Source organism: Trachinotus anak, unplaced genomic scaffold (genome assembly GCF_046630095.1).
Source record: "Trachinotus anak isolate AG129_WGS33_773 ecotype Australia unplaced genomic scaffold, CSIRO_AGI_Tana_v1 ptg000024l, whole genome shotgun sequence".
In the NCBI taxonomy this organism is placed as follows: Eukaryota; Metazoa; Chordata; class Actinopteri; order Carangiformes; family Carangidae; genus Trachinotus; species Trachinotus anak.
In genome coordinates this window covers 8,683,508-8,701,765 of record NW_027273875.1, presented here as the reverse complement: position 1 = coordinate 8,701,765, position 18,258 = coordinate 8,683,508, and the positions used below count along the sequence as shown (strand labels likewise).

General features: G+C 39.4%; 1 protein-coding gene across 1 annotated transcript; it reads right to left on the bottom strand.

Annotated features, from left to right (window-relative positions):
• Positions 1 to 1,072: 1,072 nt before the first annotated feature.
• Positions 1,073 to 16,528, bottom strand: pls3 (plastin 3 (T isoform)). The gene is made up of 16 exons (XM_071460586.1): positions 16,435 to 16,528; positions 10,718 to 10,822; positions 10,379 to 10,530; positions 7,649 to 7,778; positions 7,250 to 7,382; positions 6,451 to 6,532; positions 6,196 to 6,361; positions 5,934 to 6,076; positions 5,429 to 5,524; positions 5,138 to 5,333; positions 4,291 to 4,369; positions 4,079 to 4,196; positions 3,854 to 3,984; positions 2,950 to 3,073; positions 2,291 to 2,415; positions 1,073 to 2,203 (listed from the first exon to the last, which is right to left on the bottom strand). Exons 2-16 carry the CDS (start codon positions 10,776 to 10,778, stop codon positions 2,071 to 2,073), a joined length of 1,869 nt encoding a protein of 622 aa, XP_071316687.1. The 5' UTR covers positions 10,779 to 10,822; positions 16,435 to 16,528; the 3' UTR covers positions 1,073 to 2,070.
• Positions 16,529 to 18,258: the final 1,730 nt, after the last annotated feature.

Genomic DNA, 18,258 nt, shown 5'->3' with positions numbered 1-18,258 from the left:
TAAATATTCATAGAAATCGTACATTACATTATTGGGGTTAGTACTGACACATTTCCTCTTGGGTAGCATCAAAGCAGTGGGGTGGGGGGGTGCAACTATATGATAATAATATATATATCTTTATGATGTGCAATTTAAAACAGGTAGTGTGTTTTACAAGGAAAAAGAGGGAAGGACATAAAAGCATGATGGCAGTAACGATAACAGAAAGTGAGATAAGAGAAAGGAGAAGCAGAGCGCAGTAAAAGCTCGGAGCATTAAAGTGATGATAAAGAAGAAGTGAGTACCCGCTGTTCCTCCGTCTGCTTGTACCAAACCCTCATGTCACCAAACAATGTTACCACAAGGTCCATTTAGTAGCTGCTCTGGAGCTTTCCACCATATCACACAATCTGCTTCAGCAGATGGAGTTTGCCCAGTTGTCATGGAAATGCAGACATTTAAATTTTATTTTTAGCTGAAAAATTGAGATTAAAATCTTGGCGATGGAAACAGCAGTTGATTATGAGGTGTATTTTGTCCTTTTGAACATCTACAATTACATGACGAGCAGGAAAACTGTCTGCTCCTGAATTTGCTATCGTGCAGCAAATATAAAGGGCACTTTACCCAGTGAGATGAATGTGAAATTGTTTCCAAAGGCCATTTATTTATTTATTATTTTCAAAGGCCATTTATTTATTTATTTATTATTTTCAAAGGCCATTTATTAGTTGTTGCAAATAACTTAAGATATACCACTTTTCATGTCATTTTTTCATGTTTCTGAAAGTCTCATTCTAATTCTTTCTCATTCATGCACACCAGTGATTAATATGAAATTGACTTTTGTTTTGCAAATATTGTAAATAATTAGAAATGTACATATTAATGTAATGGATGAGCAAACAGGAATTTAGGTCAGTCTTTTTTCACACACACACACACACACACAATTATGATCAGATCTACCATCTGATTTAAAACAAACACCATTTCTGATTCGTCACGATAACAGCGGCCGATTAACAAACAAAGTCATTTACAGTCAGTTCCATCTCTGTAGATGTCCTATTTAGATAAAACACACAAGCACTTTTCAAAGTCATATTTATTGTTACATGTAAAGCACTTAAAGAGTAGACATGAAAATGAGACCAAATACAATTTGGCCACTGTCATACAATATCATGAAGCTACCTGGAATGAAGTTACTGTTTATATTTGGTAATGTTGAATACAAAAGAAAGAGGGAAAACCTGAAAGCGCAAGTACGAGTCATCTTAATGACAAGAAGAAGGCACAGCAGAAGCCAGGAGAGTCCAGTCAACCTGCTCCTCAACCAACGTAACAGACAAAAATAAGAAAAAGACCAGACACCAGACACCTCAAAAAACAGCATTTACCTCATGTAATAATCCCTAGAAAAAAACAAATGACGAGTACAAGCATACAGACAGCGCAGGTCATTAGTATAATCTGACCATATGGCTTCTGTATGCAGATATGTAGAAGTTTATGGCGCCAGTTATAAGACATGCTTGTACTTCATTAAGTGACAGGGAATGATTGGGTGTTTTTTGTCATGTGCTGCACCCTACCATCCCACTGCTCTGACTTCTTTTTTTTTTTTGCCCTGTCAAGCATTTTTTCATAATTATGGTATTCAGGAATGTGTGTTACTTAGTCAAGGATATAATTTACTTATCAGTCTGAGTAAAAATATGTAAACAACCTTGCAGCTGTAAATATGCATACTCGCTTAAAAAACAGCATTCTTATACATTAATTAAGAGTTCTGGATATTGAAAGTAACAAGTTGTCCTCCGTAACACGAGACCCATCTCTTCAGAAATTTTAGGATTTTTGACCCACTTTAAATAAGAGGACAGCACATTATTCTTCAGTAAACTCCTCTGTTAATCAATAGAAGCAGGGACACATGCAAATTTATGATTCTGACTGAATTTTTCTCACTCAAAAAAAAAAAAGAAAGAAATTTCTTCATTCCTTCAGTTGGGGGAGCTCTTTCAAAAGGCTAATAGCTTGTGGGTACAAGTTTTAAGTGTCACAATGATCCCAGTCAGTCTCTTAGACCCGCTTCATCCCCCGACCCATCAAGCAGGCAAAGACTGTCATCACCATTTTGGGTTTGACCTCCACGAGGTCTTCTGGGAGAGCGTAGACGCGGGCTCCGATCTTCCTCGCCATAGAGACGGCATATCTAGTAAGGACACAGAGGTTATCTCCAATAAAACTGTTTATACATAATAGTTACCAAAATAATGGCAAAAGGCTGCTTCTGTCTTACTTGGCGTTCTCCAGCTTGTCGTCTTCAGAGAGGCTGCCGGTTTTTATCAGCTCGTAGTTGATGCTGCCGGGCTGGATGGCGTCTATCAGTTCCAATACTGCCAAACTGCTGCTGATCTCTTTGTCCTGATCAACACAACACACACACAGATTAAGGGTCTGACCCACGCAGGCTTATCTGAGCGATGAGAAAACTTAGTGGCTTTAGGTTTGTTTGACACTGACTGAATATACAAATGAACTGCCAGATTTTTCTGATTGTGAAATCATCTTTCTTTCTTTGAACATGGAGATTTACTCTCATCTTTGGGAACAATATGTGTAAAAAATGATCTAACCTCAAAGATCCACTAACTAGCTCTTTCTGAGCTTTAAACCACACCTCAGTCTTCAACACATGAGTCTGGCTCAGAGAAATGATACGATGCCATCCCCACATACGACCACATGTTATTACATGACATTATGAACTTGTCATGTGGTGACATCTGAGCCAGCTCCATTTCACTGATAAAGACCATGAGGTGCAGTTGAAAGTTCAGAAAAGGTTTTAAAAAAAGAGCTCAGACCAGATGATTTTGTAACACATCTTTACTATATTTCAAATTCAGTGTTTAAATATCTCAATTTAATCTACACATGCAGGTCAAACAGTTTTACCTTAAAGCTTGAAATCTTGGTTGATTTTCCAGCCTCCGCCAACGTGTTGTTCACCCATTTTACAATGATGTCATCATTTACTTTCTCCCCATCTCCCAGTTCCTCCAGTACATTCAACGTATATCTGAAAGAGTGGAGAAGCAGCTTGTTTATTATGCACATGAAGTTAACTATCCAGGTTTAAAAGAAAAAAAAAATGGGGACTTTAATTCTGGAGCCCTTTCTTGTTTTAAAACACACATTTTTAATTTTAAGAACCACATGGTCACGTCGAGCAGCGTGGTCTACTGTATTGTTGTGATTTTTGGGTCACTCAAACCCTGGAAACTCTGACACGGAGAATACAAAATATGGGGAACTATTAAATATGTCAACACACATCCGTTGTCACTGAAGCCAACTGAGAAAATGGAATGTGGTCTCCATTTTTATACTAACACCACCACTGGCATGAAATGGAGGTTTGTAATTACAAACTCCCTGGAAGTTGTTTGCTGTAAATATACAGTTATCACAATGACTCTGACAATGAAGACTGATGGTGATTGTGGTGTTTAAAAATACCACACATAGACACACTGACTGAAAAACAAAGTGTGCACACAAATATCCTAAGATATTCTGATTTGTTTTTTTTGTTTTTTTTTTTCCAGGAACAACGAGTAATTCCTCGATAGAAACCTTTATTTGTCATGCTTTATAATTTTTGGTAAATAAATCTACTTCAATCTTACTTTTAAATATTTGAAGTTCCAAATAACATTTAAAAAAGGGGTGAAATACAAGGCACAATGCTTAAGGTGTGGCCAATGTTTCTGTTTTTTTGGGATGCAGTTTTTACATTTTGGAGATGTTTTTCTATTTTGGTGTTTTCTGACTCGTTACTGTCGAAGTTGTGCTTCACCTTCTCATCAGCTGCCACACCAGTGCCAGAGTCAGGGTAGCGTTGCCATCGTTCAGGTCCTGCCCGCCGATGCCAACGAGGGAGAACTTGGCTGTTTTGCCCAGTTCTACTGCATAGTTACAGTTCTCCAACTAGGGACACAAAATAGAAAAGTTGGCAAAAGACAAACAAAAAGGTGTTTTGTTTTTTTTTTGCGTCGTCATGATCAAAAGGAATCTAATTTACCTTTTTCATGTTGGTTCCCAGCTTGGGGTAAGGAGGCTTGTTGACCTTGTTGTTCCAGTCGACAGGCACTTTAATCTTCTCATAGAGTTGAAGGATAACCATGGCATCCTGTAGGTCTCTAGAAGACAGAAACATATTTGATTATTAACATTAAATACATATAAGATCCCAACAGCTGTGAAGACTCGTCAGATGTCGTGTGTGGTACGTACCCGTACAGATGATTGACATGTGGGTTCACTCCCAGAGAGTTCATCCAGTTTCGGAACGTCCTCTCTTCTCTTGTTTCACCTACACAGCAAAGGATCATGGGATTCAGGGGATTTCCAGGTGATATAACTGGCAGCTCAATTAAGTAATAGTCAGTGTGGTTCAAAATATGCAGAGCTGAACAAGCCTGGCATGTTTCTGATGTCACTCTACTCAACTGTCACTGACTCGTAAATATATGATGTGCAGACGACAGCAGCCAGTGTGTCCAGAGGGAGCCAGAGTTAGAGGAGGGTTGTTGTCACATTCTGACATTAAAATTAGTTTCTCTTCTGTAATAAGCGTGCAGGCCAGTTTGTTGACTAACAAAGGCTGTTTGTTCACAACTGGTTCTTCTCAGGCTGCAGCTCTGTTGTATTGGAGCTAAAGGCGCTGAAAACCTGCTTTGTCAGTCAGCCTCTTACTTGAGGCGATGGGAACGCACTATTTTTTTTTTTTTTTTTTTCGCCAAACAGTTGCGGTTATTTCACATGTGAGATTTCAGTCTTTGTGTTTTTGTCTTGTCTTTGAAATGAGCTGGTCTTGCTTGGAAAAAGGTGCTGTCTCATAAATCTCTGCAACAAACAGAATTTAGCAGCTTATAAAAGATGATGGGAGCTGTGGGGCTGTTTGCTTATAGTGATAGGCAGCTGTGAAACCAAGGTGATTAAGCCCCACCCACCTGATGAAGCACGTTACCTGAGTTTGTGTCTGTCAATAATTCCTATAATGAAGTTGTTTTTCATGAACATTTAACATTACAAAGCTCTATTACTAGACGTTAACTATCCAGTTCTTCTGCTCTCGTACCTTCCAACAGTCCCCAGTCAATGTCCTCATTCTCAGGTTTGGTCAGAGCTGGATACTTGTTGAACAGATTGGCCACAAAAGCAAGGTTGAGTTTGGGGTTTCCACTGACGACGTCGGCTGGGGTGACAAACTGTCGACAGCCGAGCCTGTCGGCCTGCTGCAGCATGGCTTCTGCCCTCTTCATGTCGTCTTTCTCCTGAACAACACAAAGAGCACAAGCTCCCATCAGAGACACCGTACAGCTGTAACCATGTGGTGAAGATACTCAACTGTGAGTAGGTCAGTGCTTACACTGAAGCCTGCCATGTTGATGTCTATGCGAGGCTGGTCTTCGTCTGTGCCTTTTGGAGAGATCTGATTCAGGAGGTGGAAATAGGCCCTTGAGTCCTGGAAAATAATGAAAAACAACCAAAAACAATCAGACCACTGTGAATAAACAAACAAAAAATTAATGTAACATAATAGTAACTTTTTGTCTTATGATCACAGCGACATAGATTAACTTAACAACATTTGATAGTTTGTCAGAGTTAGCCAGAGACACAACACATTCAAAACTATTTTTGGAGAGTGGAGGCGTTTATTTGAGTTGGTTTGTGCAAACACAAACATGTGCTGCCTGGAGCAGTGTGCTGATAGATGCTTGTGTTGATGTGTCAAATTTGTAAAAGAAATACACAAAAACCTCCGGACACTTCCTGCAAGAGCCTTAAAACCAAAGGCCTTTCAGTGGTTTCCCTCCCTCCATCTACTGTTTACTACACCAGCTGGATTCAGTGTTAGTGTGCAGGCCCACCTTGATGTCAGAGCTGAAGTTGTTGATCTTCTGCCAGCCAGCATTCTCCAGGTGAAAGTTTGCCCAGCGTAACAGCAGTTCCTCTGGAGACAGCTTCATCAGGTCCTCCAGTGTTTCCCCATCTCTTAACAATGCTGCCAGCGCTGTTAAGGGGTGAAAATGATCAGTTAAGCTACTTGACAAAAGACCAGGAAACACTAGTGATAGGAGCACAAACTCAAATATGTGTTCTGCAATAGACAATCCCAACTATGGCCCCTACCTTCATTTCTGCTGAGCTCGATGTCAGCAAACAGCCCGATCTTGATAATCTGCCACAGCAGGCCCAGCACCAGATGGGGCTTCCCCTCTTTCAGGTCTAAGGCACCAATGTTCACTACATGGCAGCCAATGGCAGAAGCTGAGTTCAGGGCCAGGTTCAGATTCTCCTGTAAGGTACAAAGCATCAGCTGTTGGAAGAGTCGCATATAAAGTGAAGGAAAAAAAATAAATCCACAATAAATTCATTTTGACAAACCTGTACTGTAAACGGCGTCAGCTTCTTCTTATTTATGGTTCTCTCATCTATAGTGTCTGGCACTGACAGGTTGATCATTTTGCTGTTCAAACGTAATAAAACTAACATGAGTTTTTATCAGTCATTTGATTTTTGCCTCTTATTGTTGTGGCTAAACAAAACATAAAGTGGATGTTATGCATTTTAACAATTAGACAAAACGGTAATACTGTAACACACAGGTATCACATTAGACTTCTTCCCTAATTAGCATGTGTCAGCCTACATGAAGTCTGCAATATCCCCGTTAGGTTAGTTTCAGCATGTGAACAGTGTTTCTCTTTGTCATTCAGGTTATCTGTTTGGGATATGTGCAGACAGATGATTTGGTCTCTGCAGCTCTGCAATCTGTTTTAGGCTAATCTCAATACTCACATGACAAAGTGCTGATTGCTCACAAGACTGATAACTGCTAACTGGCATTCATCCCATTATGAACTACACAGTTTTGTTTGGACTTGTGATATAACAAAAACAAACATAGATTTGGAACCGTATATAATCTAAAAAGAATATATTTTATTGAATGTAGTAGTATTGTGTTAGTATCAATATCTTCCCTGTAATACAAAGCAGAATATTGCCTTGGTTGACTGACATTCCACAACAGAGGCTCATATTTATCTGTTTTTCAGCCCGGATGTGACCACAACATTAAGTGCAATGAGATGGAGGTATTTGACATTTATATCAGAAGGGTAGCTAGGAGATTAAGGGGAGAGTTGTGCTGCTTGCTTGAAGTGAAAACAGGATCTCTTACCAGAGTACTATACCATCTCCGACAGATGTGAAGAGAGAGTCTGTGTTGGGATCCATGGGCAGGACATGTTGGCAGTCAGGGTCTTTTTCCAGAGCAGTGTTGATCCAGTTCACAAAGGCATATCTCTCCTCCTCTGAAAGTGTGTACGTTTACAAGCATCAGTTAAAAGCACCAACAACATAATGTTACAGTATCGCTCATTATTAATTTTAAATTAAATTAATTTAATTTAAATGGATTATATTATTATATAAGATTTAAGGGTTTCTTCAGTGGTAAATGAAGCACCTGTACCTGATTTGTAGACGGCACAAAGTCTACACTTTATGACCTACATTAGCAGCGACTGGAGAAATGAAGGAGTCCATGTCCATGATGTCAGGACTCTGTATGACTTACCAGAGAACGAGTGTTGTGTGCCTTCGCTCGACAGCTCAGACGTCCCTCCGATAGCCAGGATGCCCTCTTTTCTGTTGATGACCTTGCGGAAAGTTTTTGCTATTTCACTGCCCCTCAGCTCCTGGACGATCTAAAACAAGAAGAAAAACACTTATAGACCAATTACTACAATACCAAGAAAATCCTATGTAATTGCTTTAGGCTGAAAATTATGGAATATTTAAGATATATCTATGTGCATTTTGATTTGTGGATAAGTGATTGTGTTGTAGAGGTAAACCAATTAAAAAATATATGTTACAAAATGATTGATATTAAGTGTCAGAATTGCCTCCTGCTGTTCATAACTAATTTTTCAATTATAAGAAGGAAATTATTGTCTGACAGATACATTCAGTGGCCACTTGATCAGGCACACCTGTCCAATCTAATTCAATTCACAACAACTGAACAATCGTGTATCTACAAATCGATCCAGATCAACCGCATTGTGGTGTTATATACCATGATTCAGGTGAATCGATCTGTAACACACCTTTCACATATAATTTTTGCTGCCACAAATACTGAATATTAGTCACTTTTAAAATGAATAAAAGAAAAATCTTATAATTAAAAAATAAATAGATAACTCAATGGTGAAAACAATCTTTAGTTGCAGAAATACATCTGTGCAAAAGCCTTAATCATCTTCTCTCTGTTTACTGGTGTTTCCATCCTTTGTTGTCTTATCAAGCTCCTGTGAGCCATCATGACAGCCAAGGTTGCTCAGCAGATGCAGCTGTGCTGCTGGAATTTCCCCTCACTGCCATTACAACATCAGGCCAACCTGCCAGCTACAGGGCTGAGAAAATATGGTGAACGTGGCTAGTAATTGAGTTTCTGAACACTATAAATGGGCTGAAAAACAGCATTCATTACTGTGAAAGTCCAGGAAGATGTCGGTTTGATGGATGTGTAAAAGCAACTGTGCTTTCACTACACATCTAATCTAAGTATTACAGTGCTGGGTGCCAGTATTTCATTAGTGTTATCAACAGTAACAGTAAACCACCAGAGCAACAGCTATTATCATCCTCCACCACCCTAATACCATCCTCAGGCTCGTCCCTACGTCCCAATATTAAATAATTACCTTTAAACATTAAATCAGTCTCAAGTCTCAGTCTCCGAACCCTAACTAATGAGACCACAGGGAGCTCAGTGCTGTGAGTATCTACCTTATCAGTAACGCACAACATGTGAGCGGCTTCAGACAAACCTGCTTTGCCAAAAAGTTTTCTATCATAATTTGTGCAATATTTCCTGAAGCTGACGTTATCAATGCCTCATCAGTGACCACAGCTCCACAGGCGGTGGTGCGACCACAATGAGCTATTCAGCAGGGTACTGAGAGATTTGTCTAAAAAGCACCGCACACTTTAACACAAATATACACAAGGTCACAGGGTGCCAGTTTGCATTGTTTGTGCACTCTAGGTAAAAGTGGTAACCACAAAAAGACAATCATTGCATGAATGACATTATTGATATGATACTATTTTCCCCTGTATGAGCTGTGAGGAGGATATTTATATTTATTCCACATGCATTTAATCTGGGTTGTTTTCATACATAAGAACATATTTTGTATAGTGGTGTTTTATCAAACCCTAGTTTTGAAGTGTACAACTTCTGAACACAATGGCACAATGTTGTTTTTCAGTCCTGGATATTGTCCCTTTACCACCAGCACATGAACAGTGCTGGGCCAAGTGTTATCATCTCCACAAATTATATTCAAAAAGGTAAAGTTATTTTTTGACATATTTTGCTAGACCTTGTTTGACTTTTGTTGACCAGTTCCATAATTATTTTTATTTGTCAATATAATATATATATCCGTTATATATCCGTTTTTTTCTTTAAAAAAAAAAATCTTATTTAATTTTATTAAATTTTATATGTACTTTTAATTGCCCATTTTTATTTAATTGTTTCCTTGAAATGAATTAATGTTGATTTTTTTGTCTTAACAGGTGCAGTATGAATAAAGTTTATTACTATTATTATTATTTTTATTATCTTTGTTGTCGTTATTATACATAACTTTGGCTATACCTGTAAAAAACACAGATGCACTATGGGAAGATGTGGCCTCATGAAACCATAAAATACTTCAAATTATAAGATAATAAATGAGCCCATTACACTCCTGCAAAGTTAGTCAGACATGATGATCTTACAGTTTTAGGATCATCCAATCCAGTTTGTTTCACACTGTCATTATCATAGTCAGGGTTAAACTTACTAATGAACAGCCACACACCCTAAAACAACACATCTGAACTACGGTAAAGTGACAAAACACAGCTACACCCTCCTGATCTTGAGATTTTGAATCATGCTGTGCTCCTGTACCAGAGGTGGAGGCTGTGAATGACTGCTCTCTCTAAATTACTGCTCCCTCATCACTGCTGAAACAAAATACTGGAATTTGCACCACTTTGCTGACGTCACTTCCATATTCCTTGCGCACGTATGTGTGTGTGGTTTGTAGAGGCCTTCAATCTCCTGTCCTGCATTTAGCTGCTAAAAGTTGCTTTGCATAGTGGGCCCACTCAGGAGGGTGAGGTACTTTCAGGCAGAGTGGCAAACAAAGACCAACTCACAGTAAGAGAAGCTCTGAACAGACGGTGGAAACTTATCAAGCCTCACACTATGAGCTGCTCTTAGCTCCACTTGACGTACCGACAAAAACTCGTCAAAGCTGATCTTATTATCCTTGTTGCGATCGAGTTTCTGGATGATCTCTCGAACCATGTATCCAGGTAGGGGGTGGCCGGCCTCTTTCAGGAGCTCATGGAGTTCATAATCACAGATATGTCCATCGTTGTCCAGATCTGCAGAAACAAAGAAAAGAGCATTAGATACCAACAGTCAGTACAAAATACTAAATAATCTGCGCACTAAACGAGGTGTAATCAGCAAATGTTTTGCTGACATAATATTATGTCAGCAAATATTAATATGTAATATTAAACAATCTAATAAATAACATACTGTCACAGTAGAATGGCTTTTACTCACCAATTTTCCCAAAGATCTCCCTCATCTCCTCCAGCTCCTCTTTTGTTATCTTTCCAGACATTTTTCTGTGATTGACCTGAGGTGGTCAGTCAGAGAGAGGTGGGACTGCAGAGAGAAAAAGTGCAGAATCATCAGCAGGGATCCCATCCTCTTCGGCCTCCTGCAAACCTTTAAATCCTTGCAGTTTTTACAGACTGCCACAATCCTCTGCATCCTCAACCAGCAAAGGGATTTGCACCCCCCAAACTCATCCTCACTGCCACAGCCTCAACTTTCCTGCCTCCTTGCCCACAGAGAAGTGACCTTTCCTCTCCAGAGCAGCAGAACAAAAGTCACTCCCCATCTTCTGTCAGGGCTAAACACTCTTTAAGTACTACCTCTTGTTTATCGTCGCCTCACTGATCCCCTCTGATCCATACCCCTGCTGTTCATATCAACTGCTCGCTTTAGTTTCTCTCTTCAGCCCTTTTCCTTTCCCAAACACGTCTCTCTCCCATAATCAAAGTAATTTCCTGTTAGTTCTATTGTATACCAATGAGCCTGTGTTGTAAGAAAAAAAAACAGCCAGAGAGGCTGAGACTACTTCATTCTTCAGCTGATTTGAACCGTTTTTCACAGCTGCTTACTGTAACTACATTGTCTGAAAAATCCCCTAACACTGACTTCTTTTCTGTAATCACTCGCTTTTTATGTTTTTTTTCCTTTTTAACTGCACTACAAATCAAATGTTATCATTTTACTCCAGTGTTAAATCAATCCTTTAAGCTAACTGAGCTAAGAGAACAGTTTTATGTAACATCTGGATAATTTTTGTGAGCCTTTCGTGACCAGCAAGTATTTTCGTGAGGGCTCTGAAATCTAAAGACCTCGATGCCAGTTCATCATGAAGTTATTTGGCCTATATTCTAAAATTGTATCAGAGAAAAGTGTCCTCACTGAGACAAGAGATTCATTTAAATGTGTGAAGACTGAAGTCACAAAACGAGACCTGCGAGATTCAGTCTCTGAGTTATTTTGCTTGGAACCAAAAACACTGTGCTCCCGAACTCCTCTGAGGAAAACTAACCATCTGAAAATCACTGAAAATAAGGAATTCCTCTGAGTAGCTCCTTCCCGTTCTGTAGTAGCAGAGGAATGCATGAGGCCTGGGCAGATCGAGCTTCACTTCACAGAGAGGTGAGCAGGGTGTGCTGCCTCGCTCGACGAGGCTAAACTGGTATGATGGCATTCCTCTCCAACACAAGTGTTCAGAAAACAAAGATGAGGTTTATATTGTGGTAAAATAAGGATTATAGATTTTTCCTAAGCAGAAAAGTGTTCCCGTTTCCTGACTTAAAGTACAGATTGTTGATTTTCATAGTGTATTAGTCAGAAATCCTGGGCAAGGCCATTTTGGTTTCCACAATATAACATGAGTTTTATATTAGGGAACGGTTGCATGTCCAGTTTTTCAAATGGATCATGTCTCATCTGATTTTAAGTAATTAATCTATATCTGGAGTGAGTGACTTCAGCCATCAAGCCGTTCTCCGGCATCACAGACACACATTCAAGCAGATAAACAATGAACAAAAGTCCACTAACCACGCTTCCTCTTTCATGAATGAAGCTATTAATAGGATTCATCAAAGGTGATTCAACAGAAGTGACATGGACTCAGATGTGACTCAGAGCCTACAACGCTATTTTTACAGACAAAACAAAATGATGACATGATAACACTTTGTCCGGGACAATCAAGAATGAGTTTCCCGTCAGTCATTCAGTTAAAATCATGTTTATTTTGATGTCACCAAATGATAGAAAAGTAAGGCCAAATATAGACGAAGACTGGCTCTTGGTCGGCACGAACACAGATACTTTTAAGTGGCACTCCATGAATCACAGAGAACAGAGTGTTTTTATTCTACAAAGTAATACTAAATCAGGGCAGGCACAAACTCCTGACTAAACGATTAGGAAAATGACGATGTCAGTGTTGCTATATTTAACTTTTCTCCAAAAGGATGTGAAATGTGGCTGCTGAAGTCAGCCCAGCTACAATAAGGACCGACAAACATTACCTCATTTGCCAGCCCTCGTCACACCCTCGACAGACGCAGAGTGAAAACAGAAGAGGGGTTAAGTACATGGGGCAAGGGCACAGATGGCAGGGGACAAATGTGAGATGTATCACTGGTGGCACAGAAGAATAGAGGGTTTGTAATCACCGTCACAAACCACGGCAATAAATCTTGTGTAATGCTAGAAAATGAGTCCGGAGTGTCAGGGTCCAAAGACAGTTGCTGCCTTTGACAGCTGCTCTGTGTGCGTCTGTGAGACGAGAAAATTCCTGCACTCTTCTAAACGCAAAACCAACCTCCTACATGGAGCGGCTCGTGTTTGTTTAAAAGCATATGAATATTTCTCTTGGAGATTTAAACACATTATTCAAATGTCAGTTCTTGGCCACAGTGATTAGGTTCAGTAGATAAGAAGGATGCGGCCATACTTTTGAAAAATACGGGGGAAAAGATTTCCAAAAAATGGAAGATTTTGCACTTTGAGCTGAGAAGAAAAAAGGGTTCAAAATGACCCCCCAAAAAAGTTCCATAAGGATGCAGTAATATGAAATAAAAACAAATGCAACACCTCTACTTACAACTCTGTGTAAGTTTTCAGTCATTTAGATCATGTGATATCTAGCAGTAGCAAAACAAGAGCAACTGGACTTGCGTTGCAGTCTTCACGACATTTCACCACTCATTCAATAAGTTCTCTCGCTCTTGTTTTACAACTGAATATCACCCGTACACAAGCATTTCTTTCCAAGCACCAGCTTTGATTAGCAAGCCAAAAACAGCACACTGGCGCTGTTTACAATCGCCTTTGATGGATCTTTCAGTCAATTTAAAGTGGAGGGCAGTTCCCAGATGGCTGAGTTAAATGTGCGGAGCTGACACACCCCGCCCCGCCAGCGTTTCGTCCACACAGTTACATGGGAAATGTGAGGCGCACAAATAGATTGGGCACCCTTCCCAAGTGTGGTCAAGTTCATATGCGTACACACCCAACTTAGTCTGCAAGAACACGGACATTTTTACTCAGTCACAATCGGCCGCAGATGTGAAGCATACTGACTCATAAACACCGAACAGTCTGTAGCACCAGCCCTTTATTTCCTTTTCAGCCTGTGTGGATAAGATAAGCAAGGCCACACTGACAGGTACTGTAAGGAGGAGGTGACGACAACAGACGCTGTATGTGTAGTTTGCACACCTGACATCATGTGCAGCTGCATGCACAACAACCTGGGCTGGGTTTAGGAGTATTATAAAAGCGTACAAAGCTTGACTATATGATGAATCATCATGGAAATATTCAAATGAAACGGTCTCTTGACAGTATCCTCAATCATGAACAGCTAACCTGCGCTCTATAGTTCACCAAATCAAAAGATGGGGCCGCAATAAATGATGTAGTAGGTTTGAGAGGCCTTTGCTAGCAAAGGTGTGAATCCCAACCTAGCATCTCTTAAGAATGTCAATAGACAGGTTACTGATGTGCTGTTACTGCTACCGGTAAGCAGCCACACCTACAAGGGTTTGTCATTACTCAACAAAAGCACTGTAAATCATTATCATTTCAATGCTGCATAATCAGACAGTACAAGCCACAATAACTATTAAGTACCACCCTTTCCTATAGCAAGCATTGCGCCCCTGAGCAAGACACTGCATCCCTACTTGAGAAACTTCTATTACAAGTTAACAAAATGTAGGGGATTGTACAGCCTTCTGATTGGATTGAGCTTTATGCTTAATGAAGCTGAACAGTACAAAAACAAGTGCAGCTGACAAGTAACTTGATCACTTTCGCTGCGTTGGAATAACAAGTGAAGACACCTGTTTAAAACCCTAACAGCACAGAAAGTGGGGCAACCTGTTCATTCGCACAGGTGTGAGCGTGTGCAAGGGCGGAAACAAATTGTAAGCACACTCCCTCCGCCTTCTTGACTGTCTGGTTTGTCCTTACAGAGATAGCATCAGACACCTAACGCCTGTTTTTAAACACACCTACTGTAGGTGCTCTCATGTGGTTCTGCAGCATGAACAAGGGAAACTCGCATTTTACTTAAGCTGTTGTGACGCATAGTACACATACCACACATGCACATTCATGGGCAATTTGACCACACCAATCACGTTAATGACAGGCAGACTTGAAACGAATTACAGCCATTTTCTTTCCCACAAAGGAAGTGCAAACAAAACTTTTTCCAGTGCTGATACTTTGAATAAAACTTTGTCCCTTTAGTCCAGATACCAATAATGGATAATTTTTGTCTTTAAGAACTAAACAATCTGTCAAAGTATGCCACAACACAAGTTAAACAATATCTCAACCAAGGACAGACGGTAAGAAATGCTGAATAGGAAATACCGAGCATGGATGAGCAGTTGTATTCACAACATGCTTCTTGTTCCAAGTCACAATATTTATCCAGTTAAAATGTGGGTTTTTTCTGATACTATCAGACGGCCTTGGTGTACAGTGCTGTTCCAACAGCGATCCACAATTGGGATCCCAGATGTACGTGTACAGTGCATGCTGCAGCCCCAGATGGGTCTACAGGAAAAATCTGGGAAATCATTCAGAGAAGTAAACAACCTAGACATAGACCACTGTTAAGCATGAGAGAAAAAAAAACTGAGTAACTAAATGGCCTGCTTCATTTCAACATTAAAATAATCACTATCCAACCTTTCCCAACACACTAAAAAACAGACGTGATTTCTTTTGGAGGACCAGTTATAGCAACTGAGGTGCAGGGAGTGAAATTTGTAAATGTCTCAAACCACATCAAAGAAATATGACACACCAGAGAGGGAGGGGCAGGTCTATTTACCCGAGGGTAAAACATTTACTCCAATTGTTCTGGCATCATATGAAAGTGTCAACAAGAAAAAAAAAAAAAAAAAACGTGGTCTGTCATCACAGGGGCAAACAGTGAGGTTACACACGCCTGACATTGCAAAAGACCTGTGAGACGACGTTTCACCTTCTGTGCAAACTTTATGTGTGAATATGTTTCTGTATGGGTCATTCATGCGCCAGTCTGTGTACCGGGAATATTTTTTTAACTAGTGCAGGCTCCACCTATGCGGCTTCCTCCGGTAATTGGTGGTGTACAAAATGAACGAACCTGACTGTGTGTCTAAGTTACTAAGTTGCTGTCGTATCTGAAAATTCACTAATGTGAAATATTTCCACTAGCTCGGAAAAAAAAAACAAAAAAAAACAAAAAAACATGGACCTTATGTATAATTTTCAGTACACATACTGAAATTACTAGTTTCTAGTAGTTAGATTCAATGTAACCTTAACATCTTTGAATAGTAGTTTCTACTTTTCTTCTACTGGAAGTTATCGGTTCATAAAATAAAGGACTCAGACAGTACTTTGTTGGGTGTTTTGATCTATGCAGCACCGTGATGATGAGTAGGCTACAGCCAAGGTGCAGCTAAAGCTAGCCGGCTAGCGCCAGACATGCAAGTTTTATAGACAGGAAACTATCCCTGTTTACCCTGCAAAACCCACCCCTCTGAACGGAGGGCAGCGGCTATCACAGAGAGCAGCAGTTTAAGACCAAGGTGTTGTTTTAATAAACGATGCTGAGACTAACTCTGTCTGTAGGTGGTTGTTGGTCTAGAAGTTGCCAGGAAATTGGTACTCACCGTCGGTGCGCCTGAAATCCCAGACAGCGTCCAGTCTGCGGCCCTGCCTCCTCCACGTAGAGACAAAAGTAGACGGCGGTTGGAATGTTGCCCCGCCCCGCCCGGTGACGTCACCGCCAGGAGGTTCGGAGTATGGAGTATTATCCGTGCCACAAATTAAAAATTACATATGAAAGATGTACTTTTTTTTTCTTTTTTTTTTTTTTTTTTTACATAAAGTTATAAATAATGAGTCTTGGGAAGTTTTGCAAATATTAATCATGACTTTATAATGTATGGCATTGGTATTTTGTAAGGTACATATTATATGTATGTGTGTAACCCTATGATGCCAAATGCATCAAATTTGATACAAGCATTTCTGAGACCTATTGCATCACCTTATGGTAAAAACTGCACTCAAAACCCCCAGATTGTGTCCAATCTGATACTTGTCTTCCAACCCCTGGTGGATACCTTTATCACTACAGCAATTCAAACACAGCACATGGGACAATCCAGGTTGGCCACCTTCAGATAGTTCCCAACTCACTGGATCAAGGTCAAGAAAATAGCAATTTTTACGATTTTCCAGTGACATTTTCTTAGAAATTTTTAGTAATATTCTAACATGAACACTTAATCTGTTGAAGGAAGTTATAATTACATAATTTTTTGCATTTTAGTATGTAGTAAAATCGTGTATAAAATTTGGAAAAACCTATATGCAAATAATTTTTTGTAATTTTTTTTTTCAAATTTTGTGAAAGGGCCAAATAAAGGTTCCTGATTCAAGAAATCAGAATTTTCTGTCCATTATTTCTGGGGTCAGGCATTACAGGGGTAATATGTATTTTTTTTTGTATCTATATATTTTGTATATTATTATATTGTTATTATTAATATTTATAATTAATAAAGGTTATCTTATCTTATCTTATCTTATCTTATCTTATCTTATCTTATCTTAATTCTCAGTTGGTCTCATACAACAATCTTGCAATAAATCCCACCTTCATGAAGGCTGTAATGTTCAGTTTTTGTTAAAGGTGTGAATGTGAGAGTGAATGGTTGTCTGTTTAAACTGTATGATCAACTGGTGATCTGGATAGGGTGTAACCTGTTTCTCCCAATGTATACATAATATAAGCTACAGGTTCTTGCTCCCGTTATCAGTTCACATGATAATCAGTTTTTTGTTTTTTGTTTTTTTTGTCATAGTTAAATCGGTATTATACAAACTAATCAGTTGTGCAAGTTCTACATTCGGTCTGATTTTCTACATAGAGATTTTTGGAAGGATAGAATCATAATCCAGTGTCAGGATATCTGACTCGGTCAAAGTACAAGGTAAATTTGGTCATACCAAACTTTGTCTTAAGAAATAAATAGGTGTAGATTAGGGCAGCAGAGTATGTCTGTCCCTTCAGTTTAAAATAAATTACGTTACTGTTAAATGAACATTTAACCTTGTTTTTCTCCAAGTTATGTTGACTTATGTTGACTTAAGAAGACAATTTTGGGCACCAGTAACTTGAAAAGAAGACATTGTTTTATGATGAGGCTTAAAGTTACAGGTAAAGATGGGGGCCTTAAGAACAGCTAAAGAACAAATCAGTATATGAACAGACTATACTCACTCTGTAGCTGAAATGTATTATGTAGTGGCTCAAGGACAGTGCATTTATAAATTATTAATATCTTCCATCAATCAGTGATGTTTCTTTATGGTAATTCCTACAAGAGAGTCAGTGTTGTTGCTGTTAGGGCCTTGTTATGAAGTGTCAGACACATGCCATCAGAAATCACTGATGAGGTGAACCAGAGGGCATTTGAGTGTTGCTT